The sequence below is a fragment of the Antrostomus carolinensis genome, unplaced genomic scaffold, assembly GCF_000700745.2.
Source record: "Antrostomus carolinensis isolate BGI_N321 unplaced genomic scaffold, ASM70074v2 scaffold9100, whole genome shotgun sequence".
Lineage (NCBI taxonomy): Eukaryota > Metazoa > Chordata > Aves > Caprimulgiformes > Caprimulgidae > Antrostomus > Antrostomus carolinensis.
Genome location: NW_010289038.1, coordinates 6161 through 17099, shown reverse-complemented (window position 1 = coordinate 17099; position 10939 = coordinate 6161). Strand labels below are relative to the sequence as shown.

Here is a 10939-nt window from a genome sequence, read left to right as displayed (position 1 = left end):
CTGGCCACACCATTGCTGATACAGGCCAGGATGCTGTTGGCCACCTGTGCACACTGCTGGCTCATGTTCAGATGGCTGTCAACCAGCACCCGCAGGTCCTTTTCTGCCGGGCAGCTCTCCAGCCACCCTTTCCCAAGTCTGTAGCGTTGCAAGCATCCCTAGGTATCAAAGATAGTTAAGCTTGCTGTGTTATTTTCATTTGTTTCTGACTACAAGGCCTGAGTTTGCCCAAAAACTGGTTGCAAGAGTTTAACTGCATTGTATATACTCATGATGCAGATGAGGTGATGGAGTCTCCATCCCTGGAAGTTTTGAAGACTTGGCTAGAGACAGCTGACCTAATCTAGTGCTGGTAGTAGTGCTGGGCTGGGCTGCAGGCAGGGCTAGATGGTTACCAGAAATCTCTTACAATTTGCAGTTATGTGATTCTGTAGTCATGGTCCTTGTAAACAAAGCACTGTGAACATACTTTGAGGAGACACGGTCCTAAAAGGCTCTTCAGAAAGAGTCTGAGGCCTTGTTCTTTACACAGTCAAGCTTTTTGGTTTCATTTTTTGAGTGAAAGGGTAGAGGCCGACAGTATGAAACACATCACACAATTGCAGGGAACTCTGTAGTTCAGCCTATTTTTCCTTGGGTGAGGGTCTCCAGGGTGGGACTTGTTCTTTCTGAAAGTGGGAGAGAACTGTCATGGAACTTTGCGTTCACAACAGACTGAAAATGATCCTGGTCATATGCTTTCACTAAGCTGTAACTTTTATGTACTTCTTTTCTCTGCAGGCTTGGACAAGATTGAATTCCTGCAGAGCCATGAAAATCAAGAGATTTATCAGAAGGCCTTTGATCTGATTGAGCACTACTTTGGAACAGAGGATGAAGACAGCAGCATTGCCCCGCAGGTGGATATCAACCAGCAACAGTACATCTTCCAGCAGTGTGAGGCTCCCATGGAAGGCTTCCAGCTCTGAGGTGCCCCTGTGCTGTGTGCTCCTCTACCTAGCCAATCCTGTTGTCGAGCCACAAGCCACCTGTGGAGTGATTCTCTCAACGTTTTCCATAACCCTGTTTGCGCTCATTCGCTTGCCTTGTGCACATGCTCTTACATACGTCTGGAAAACTTTCGGCTCTCCATGGCAGGATGCCCCCTCCTTGGCAAGGGGTTGCCAGAATCACCCTTCTCCTCTAGATTCTGAACCTCTCCACTGTCATCTTCGTGGAGTTGAGGCACCTTTCTATATTTTGAGATATTCCCTGCTCCTTTTACAGGAAAATAATCCCTCTGCCACTAGCCCCCACACTCCTGGCATCCAAGAAGAGGCTGCCTTTTCATGTAATTGCTGCAGTGTGTGCCTGCACTCCAGGGAGACATTCAGACTTTCCGAGAACGTAGCTGAATTCATTCCCCATACTCTTCCCTGGATGCCTCTTTGGATGGCTGTGAGATGCATTAAATCGTCACATGCAATGTATCTTTGCTGTATGTGCCAGCTGGGGTTATTGGCATATAGAACATGTTACAAATAATGGAGTAAGTTCTCTATTCCCTGCAACAACAGGCTGCAATGGACATATTTTCTGGTTCTTAAGAATACTGAACGCATCTGGCCCCATCCCTTCCGAACACTCAGCTCCCAAGCTGGATTGCAGACCACTGTGGAGATTTGTATACCTTCCCAGTCCTTCCGCTCCATCCACAAAAAAAAAAGAAAGAAAAAAAAAAAAGAGCCTGTGAATAGGTCCCTCTTACCACCTCCTCAGAAATTACTTTCCAAACCAGTTTCTAGAATGGAGAAACTACCCCCACTTCTGCTTGCCAGCACAGTATGATCCAGCCAGGCCTTCCTTAAAAATCAAGCCCTTCCTGACTTCATGCTCCAGAGTTATGGCTGAAAAATTCCTTTCTGCCTCTTTACATTTTTACACAGCGTGACTTGAACAGATTTATCTTCTGAAAAATCACCTCCTGAATACAGAAATTTGTAAAACTTAGCACAAGGAGCGTTAGATCTCCTTTTCATTTTCACAAGACAAGAGCTTCCTCTCTAGCTCACCTGGTAAAACAGAGTCCTCCTGGTCAAGCCACTTATTTAACAACTAAAATGACACTACATTGGAAGGATAGTAACATTACACCTGGCTCCCCCTGGCCCTTTCATTTCATTTTTCCCTTTTGCTGTTTACGGGACTTCAGGTGAATTAGCATGGAACGCATGGTTCCTGCAGGTGACATCTATAAGGCATCGCTGACTGCATGGCAGCTGTCCTCCGCAGCTGCAGACTGCCCTTCTGCTAGCAGCATGTTCTTGGCTCCGCAACCTGCTTGGATCACAGACATCTGATGCAAAGGCCAGCCACTCCTCACTGAGTTCAGCTGATGTTGACACCAAACTCTTCACCCAGCTGGGGAGATGCCACATGATTGAAAGTGGTGGTTCCATTTCTGTAAATGCAATGGATTCTCTAGGCTGTCTGCTCCCCCTCTGCATCGGGCTATGTTCTTTCAAGCCATTTTGGATGCTTGGAACACAACATTTGTCCAGTGTAAACATTTCAAAAGCGCCACTGACAACCACAGCATTGTGCCTGTGTGGTAAATGTTAGTGGCAGAACTGGCTGCGAGATCCTCCTTGTGACTCCTCTCAGTGATAAGCCACTGCAAAAGCAAAACCAGCCCATTGGATACAGAGTAATAAGAATCTATCAATCACTTGTCAAACTGCTGAAAGAAGCTAGGCAAAGGCCTGAACATCAGCGCTGTGTGACCATTATTTAAATACAGTCTTCAGTTCTGTCTGTGCTTCAGGATGGAGACTCTGACCTGTGTGGCCACTGCAGAAGCCACCTGCTGCCTCCCTAGCTAAGCCAGTTGGCCTCCATCTTCCCTCTCCCAGTTATTTTCTCTAGTGCTGCTTTGTGCTGAAGGAACATTTAGTTTACTGCACTTGATCTGTAAATGGACTTTGATTCTTTGTAATTTTAGGGGGTTAAATTTGGTGGTTAATTTAAAAAAAAAAAAAAAAGCAAAAAAACCCCTCAATGTTGCCTTTACATCACATATAAATAACTGTGTTTCTCTTTTCTTGAAGGGTGATAGAAGCACTGATTAGTAGCAAAATCTTGTTTTAGCTTTTGGATTTTTTTGTGCTGGATTTTTTTACGTGTAAATTTCCAATAACATGTCATTTCTATAAGATTTGTTTAAAATCATGTACCTCTTATTGGATGGTATAAAAATGCTACATATTTTGTAAACAAATCTGAGCAAAGTGTGTGTGCATATATTCTGTATATTCATATATGTATATTCTGTGTATATATACACTAGTGTGTATATATACATATATACACACACACGTATATATATACACATATGCAGATGTGTGTATATATATACATATCTATATATCTATATATCTATATATATATATAAGTGTTTTCTCTTCCAGGCTAGTGAAAACAATGTGGTGCATTGGCGTTTCCCTCCCCCAAGGAAATAATGACAATTGCCTCTAAATGAGTGAATTAAAAAAAAAAGAAAAAAAGAAAAAAAAAAAGAGTCCATTTAAGCTGAATGGTGTGCCTTCCTGTGTGAGGAGCCTGGCCAGTGTTTGTTACTTTTGCAGTGGATATGTGAATTCAGAGCAGATAAGTATAAATCTTTAAACTTGGTAATGTTTGTTTGAGGTGACAGGCCTGGTTGACACAGGTAATATTGTTGTCATATATACTTAGACTGTGTAAGGCATTTGACTGGTACTGCATAATACTTTGACTGAAACCTAAAACAATACAAAAATCAACATGGCACACATTAAATGGATTAAAATGTGGCTAACTCATAGGTCTCAGTTTACTTTTAAATGGTGCTTAATTGAGTGTATTTCCATCAGGATCTTCCAGCAACCAGTTCTTGGCCTTGCTTTACTCAGCATTATTAATGAGTTGAAAAGAATCTGCTTCTAACAAAAGCTGCAAATTGTATGAGTGCGGAAGGGAGACCAGACTTGTGAATTATGAAAGGAACAGCTCACTGATACTGACTGATCAGAATTACTTGGTCAACCAAGGGCGAGTAAACTATTTGCATTTTAATAGAGCCAAACCTGTAGTGTAACGTTACCCACCTAATAAATAATGTTCAGGCCACAAGTGAAGGACTCTGTTTTGGAGGAAAGGTGCCTCCTTATCGCTTGAACACGTCTTTCTAACACGATTGCTTCTGTGTGGCTAGTGAAATGTTCATAGATACGAAAAGAAATCTTTAGTAGAAATGGGGAATTTATATTAACTTTATATTCAGCACTGGTGAAACTTTGTTTACAGGAACACTCTCAGCGTTGATGTCCGTAACAAAAAAGGATGCTAGAAAACTGGGAGCAGCAACGACTGTTACAAGGTGGAAAGTTCCATTCAGATGAGAAACAAGGCACTTTTTACCCTCAGGAGTAACTAACTGTTAGGCTGACCTGAGAGTAACAAAGGTTGTGTCCCCTGCTAGAAACACTGGAACCAGTGTTCTCTGCTCTCCTGAAGGACCTGCTGCTGCTCAAATAGGGACTATCGGGGAGCGCCTCAAGCTTCCACTTTTGTGAAAGTCACACTGTGTTTTGAGTATCTGTTCTTGTTTTTTGTGTTTAAATCTCAGGCAGCACGGTCTCATGTGTAGAGGACAGGCCAGGGAGCTCTTGGGGTTCTTCTCACAGCTCTGCTATGCAGTGTGTAGTGCCATAAAAGTGATCTCAAGTGTTTTCTTCTGCCCTTACCCTGAAAATGACAGTTAATGCATTTGTTTCTGTCTGCTTGTGGAGATCCAATCTAAGCACCTTCCAAAAGCCCCACAAGCTGGTAAGCTGAAAAGATTAATGAGAACAAGAATCTCTTGAGTTGTTCTTGCAGCATCAGTTAAACTGGGTGTTAGAGAAAGGAAGATGGAATTGTTGTCTAGCCATCCTCTCCACAGAGCTGTGATGCCTTTTAAGTGTCGTGTGTTTGTTGGGGCAGCAGACAGGAGCTATGATTCTTTCCGTTGGTGATGCTCCTAGTGGGACGTGGCAGGCAGGATACAAGAGATGATGGGGCAGAAGGCTATTGAAAGCTCAGTAACTAAGCCAGGACCGGTGCTTGGGGCTTCTGGGAAGACATTACATTTGCAAACAATCCTTTGAGAAAACTGCAGACCAGAGGCTTCAGCCAGTTCTTAAATTCCTGCATTGGTTCCTTGATGCCAACTCACTACTGGTTGTCAAAGTCCCTTCACTTAGTCTTAAGGGAAGGGAGGAAGGCCCTGACCCCAGAAAACCTATGTGGTCTTAAACTTGCATTTCTACAAATACCAGCACTGAGGCTGTTAAGAACCAAGTCCCACCACCCAGACCTAAAGGTGACTGCTCCTGGCGGTGCCCCTGTGTGCTTTCCTGAGGATTTACAGAACAGCTGTTTTACCTCTGTGCCACCTTTAGTTCCCACATCTCCCAGTATGGTTTCTTTGCTTCTGGGATCGGCACAAAACATCATTAGTACTTTCCCATGCCAATTTTAGCTAGGAGACATGAAGGTCTTCCTTCAGATGCCCGAGTCTTAGTAGGAAAATAAAGGGGACCTTTTTGTGTACTGCTGTGGCCAGGTTGACAGGGCTCCTGCATGCTCTTTCAAGGTTGTCTTCAAGTTGTCAGACTGATCATTGCATTGGGAAGTACCTGTGGCCCCTGGAATAGCTACAGCGATATGGCATAGGACTGATCATGTACACTGAGTTTTTTGAATAAATGTCAATGGTGTTGCAGACCAAGCCAAAAAGGAGAAAGAAAATGAAGTACTGTTTAAGGGCTCAGTATGTACTTCTCCATCAGGCACTGTTAAAAGACTGCAGGCTAAAGCTATGTGATCCAGGGTGTTCTTAAGAAGTTCTCCAGGCAGCTAGACTGGCTGCTTAGGCCAGAAACGTGTGCTGTTGTTATAACCAATGTCTGTGTTTAGAAGTGCTTTCTTGGAAGGTGTCACACCAGGAAAGAGGTGGTGTCTGTCATTGAGAAAGATTTACATCATTTTTCTAGGACCCAACTACTTGCAAATGGTTGGGAGTGAGCTGGAGACAACACAAAGTCCAATGGCTCAGGCTTTTATTTGAGACTCTGGAACAGACGTGGAAGCTGAAAGAAAACACGACTGTGTGCAGTGATGCACAGGTTTTATGGTAGGTCCTGAAATGCTGGAGATACCAGAGTGACAGGATACATGACTTCTTACATGGGTCTTCTGTCAAACCAGAGCTCAATTTTTGAGTTAAATGGCATAAAGGTTGTAGAAATTTAAGTAAAATGAAACACTGGTGCCCATTGCTGCTCTGGGTTGTTGCTTTCTGAGGGGTATTTTACATATTTTTATTTGAAATATTTTACCAGCTGGATGAGTCCAAGTAGTTTTATTTCCTAAACTAGATGAGGTACCTACCAGTTCTTTTCACAGAGTGCACTTGGAGGTGCTTATTGAAAGTGGGATACTTTTGAGAGGTGCATGGTTTTAAGCTCTGCTATCACAAAGCATAAATCAAATCACAAGTTTGTCTTCATGGTAACCTGAACCACTGTCAGAAGTGCAAGTTTTCCTTTTTAGTCCCATTTAATACATGTGTGAGCACAGGAATACAGTCTGGGAAGATTTTTTTCTTGGTTTCCACCTCTGTGCCTACTGGTGTGGTAAAGAACCAAAGCTGACGTGGAAGATATGTTCAGATACCTGCAGTGGAATTAAGCGTGACTTGCTTTCAGTGCTAAACGAGTGGATAAATCTTGGAAGCCTGCTCTGCTTGATAGACAGCACACTTCCAATAATTGCCTTACAGAGAATCTGATGACAGGTCGTGGCATCACCTGAAGGTTGTAGCTTCTGTGGTGGAATGTCTGCACAGCTTGTTTTGAGTGGTTACATCTCATCAATATGAGTGGTACCCAGAAATGCAATTCACAGAAGGGTGGACTGCAGCAGCTATTTTCTAGCTTTAAAGGACCAAGTACTGGAGAGGCCTGCACTAGGTATCTTAGTGCTTCTCTTTTCCAGCTATAAAGACAAGATTTACCCTGCATTTTTAAGGGCTTTTATTTTTTTTCAGCAATAGTGCTAACTTTTGTAGTACAAGAAAAATAATCAGGAAAAAGCTTTTAAAAAAAATCTGCCTCCTACTATCAGGAATTGGTCAAACACATATGCCTCTTCTGGTGGCCCCAGTGGGCATTTAGTAGGCAGTCCTGGGAAGCAGTGCAGTTTCAAACAGTCCTGACAGTCCCAATCTGCATTTCCTTCCATACAAACTGAAAGGAGGAGGAAAAATATTGGTCTCCAGTTGCTGCAGGCTGTTCAACGTAAACAGTATGTGACTCTTCTGGGATGAATGCCAGAAATAGGACTGTGGGGAGTTGCTCTTTGCAGGTATTACTGGGTCTGCTGCTTCTAAAACTTGAGGCAGATGATCTTTAACTGAGCTAGTATCATGAAAGCACAGATGATTTAAAGGGGGGAAAAATGCAAATAAATCGAAATGAGGTTTGGAAAAAGGAGCTCAGGAGCAGCAAGCAGAAGTGCCTGACTGACTGACTCATACTTGAGTGCCCCTGAATAGGAAAACTGATAGCACAGGTTGAAGCTGTTGCTCAGTGTTCCTCGAAATACTCCTCTCTGTTCCCTTGGCTTGGACTCCTCTCATCTCACTACCCGAAACTGCAACACGCTGGTTCTCTGGAATACCATTTCACTATCACTTCCCCTCCTCTTTTTATGAAAGGAAATCAGCTCTTCACAAAAAGTAATCCTTCATTAGTTACACAAATGCAGCCAGAATATACTGGACCTCAAACAGGTAAGCAGACTTTCTAATAACTTACCATCATTTTGATGGCGTTAAGGCAGGCCATACAATTATCCCTGACTCAAGGACTCCTCTAATAATTGTTCTCTCCTACACAAACAGGCAGCCTGTAGCAATATAGAGTGCATATAACACCACTCTTCCTGAAGGGACCTGACATAGGCCACGACAGCAGATGACTGCCCAGCAAAGGTGTTTTGTTTGTACAGGTATGGATGTGGAAACTGAATGGGCTGTGTCCCAATTGTCTTCTTGTAAGTGGGAAGAGCGAGCGTAAGACTTTGTAAAGGATCTTTTAAAAGATGCTTGGTCTTGTGCATAGCACCTGTGGGAAACAACAATTCTGTCTACACAGTTTGCTCACTTGTCCTCTTTCCCCAACTGTGAAGAGGAGAGGTTTGAGGAAAGGGAAGGTTGTTAGGAAAAGAAAATAGATATTTCTGGGTTTAATTATTACAGGATAATATATTCATTCTTGAACATGACGGTACAGAACTAACATACAGGAAAACGTGACTACATCCTCCTTCGGGTGCTGAAAAGGACTCGGCTTTTTTTCCCCCAGTGCTCGGTGTGTTCATTTCTTCTTCTAAGGTTTAGCAGAAGTACTCTGAGCAGCTTCCTCTCTCCATTGAGCTTTCTTCTCTAAGTTTATGCTTGTAAGAGATTCATGCCTTTTTACAGCCTACAACATAATGAGAAAGCGAGAGCAGAAAGTATTACCTAGAGGCCCACAGAGATGAAACCTGAATCAATAGTTTAAAAAAAAATAATATCTGGCCTATCCTTACCAAGGCACAGTTCTGTTGGCTCAAATGCCAGGAAGAGAGACGGTTAAAATAAAACATCCAGAGGCTATTTTGGCTTAAACTTACTACTTCTCTGGGAATAAATTAAACCTTTTTGTTAAGCCACTAGAAGATACATTCTGTGCTTCTGGTCAGTATTTAATAATAATCTCTGGTCTTCAGAAGTCAGAGGTACTGGAAGCAAATCAAAAGTTAAATATAATAGATTCCAGCTGCTGTGAAAAGAAGCGTCCCAAAGCAGCTGTCCTCCTCTTTCCGGTGTTTGCATTCATTCTACTCCAATGTAAGAGAAAAATGCTCTGGGAATTGTGAGTGTTTGATCTTTTCTGCTGAAGCCAGAGAAAAAACTTTTCCACTGTTCTGCTTCAGAGTGCTGCATCCTTTTAATTTTGCTAGGGAAACGCTGACAAGCAGAAATGTTGCTTGACACTTCAGGAGTTCACAGTGCTGAGGTTGAGACTCTGTTACTAGTTTTAAGATTTCTCTAGAACAATTTGTGGTCTATAGAAACAAGGTCTGAACATTCTCATCAGAACTGCTTTGGAGGAAGGCAGCATACAAATAAGGTTCTGCCCATGTAGATGCTTTAAGCTCAGGTTTTTCTGCTTCAAGTCATCCTTAGAACAATGTAGTGGACCATGTTTCTGTTACCACTGTGCGTTTTAGCAAAAGCAACGTGACAGTAAACTGCACAGATTATATTCACTTTCCTTGACTTTGAGACTAATGCTGCTGAGAGGCTTTAGCTGGGCTTCAGTACGCAAAAAGTGCTCCTTGCTTCTTTACAGAAATACCACAAAGTTAATAGTTCACCAACTATGTTAAAAAAACACATAAAATTAACTCATGACTAGCCTTTGCTGCACTTGCAATCTTCAACTTTACACTTACTTTCTTCACATAATGCAAATTAAATCATAGACCTAGTTTTCCTGTATGCTGAACTTCAGTACCTTGCCAAATTCTATGCAAGTGAAGGATGCTCAGCATCTACAGGAGTTGGGAGCTTTTCTATAAAGTAGTTTTTGATTCAACACACAGTAGTAGTTTGAGAAAAGTTGTTCCATCCACTAGACTATTTTCTAATGCAATTGAAGAGCACAGAATTAATACTGACCACCTCCTCATTGTTTAAAAATACTTTTAAGAATTCTCAAGTCTGTTCTGTGGAGAAGCATACTCATTTGCTATTTCCATTGTATTGATTCTTTGAGCGTTGCAGTGTGTAGAGAGGCGTTTGGAATAGGTCCACACAGTGAATTTTGCAGACCCCATGGCTCAAGGAGGATTTACCTGCCTACCAGATCCACAGGGCAGAAGAGGCCCTTTCCTTTTGAATTCTCAGTCCATCAGCAAAATTAAGGAGTTAAAACAGCACAAGCTAAAACTAAGTATTACACTGAGAAGAAAAAAGACTTTTTTGTTTGTTTGTTTCCTTTTAAAGGAAGCATATGCTGCCTAACAGCAACATCACCCTTGCCTTTTCTGACTTGGCATTAATCAGTGAGGGTCACTTCTGGGGAACTAGGAGGACTTAATTTTTTAATTTTTATTCAGTGATACAATGAAAAAGAAAACCCCCAGAACACAACAGTACTACCAATCCATAGGAGGAACTAAGGAGTTTATGTGAAGATTGATTTGCACTTACCAGCCAAACATCTGTGCTTACTTACCTGCTTCCCTTGAATCACCATGGCTATGCATCCCAAAATTGTCAAGGCAATCATTACATAGCTGAACTTCACACGCAGTGTGGTCTTTGCTGCTCTGATTGTTTCAATCCTCAAGAAATAATAATAAAAGAACAGACTCATTATCAGAGACCCAAATAAATCACCTGGCTAACTGATTTCTCCTGGCATGCTATCTGTGTAATCTTGTATAATGCTAACGGTACTTGGCTCTTTTCATAAAAAGGAGTTACAAAAATGGGGAAGGCTCATCCCCAGCTACCTTGGGAGATTCGTGGTCACAAAGGAGTTCCTCTCAAAGCTGGACACAAACCCAACTTTTATAACTTTCAGTTACTTAGTTGTTAAGAGTCAATACTGCCTTTCTAGACTACTTGACTGCAGTATTTAAATATGTATGTTCACTATGGGGAGGACAGGAAAAGGAGAGGGACGCTTTTACTCATACAATGTTTTTCTTAATGTTAACTCCTTCTGTGCTCATTGCACCTTCTAGTATCTGCAAAGCCAGTGAGTACCCCATCCCTATTAGAACTGAAGTGTATTTAACACTGTAAAACATGCACTTTCCCTCA

General features: G+C 42.1%; 2 protein-coding genes across 2 annotated transcripts in view; one reads left to right on the top strand and one right to left on the bottom strand.

Annotated features, from left to right (window-relative positions):
• The window catches only part of KPNA1 (karyopherin subunit alpha 1), a 44841-nt gene extending 41011 nt beyond the window's left edge, over nt 1-3830 (top strand). The window contains exon 13 of the mRNA XM_010168704.2: nt 781-3830. Within this exon, the coding sequence (XP_010167006.1) occupies nt 781-968 (188 nt within the window). The 3' untranslated portion in view covers nt 969-3830. The remainder of the gene's footprint in view (nt 1-780) is intronic.
• Nucleotides 3831-8450: 4620 nt separating this feature from the next.
• The window catches only part of FAM162A (family with sequence similarity 162 member A), a gene marked incomplete at its 5' end in the record, with an annotated part of 7735 nt that continues 5246 nt past the window's right edge, over nt 8451-10939 (bottom strand). The window contains 2 exons of the mRNA XM_010168693.2: nt 8451-8546; nt 10347-10455. Coding sequence (XP_010166995.2) covers nt 8451-8546; nt 10347-10455 — 205 coding nt within the window. The remainder of the gene's footprint in view (nt 8547-10346; nt 10456-10939) is intronic.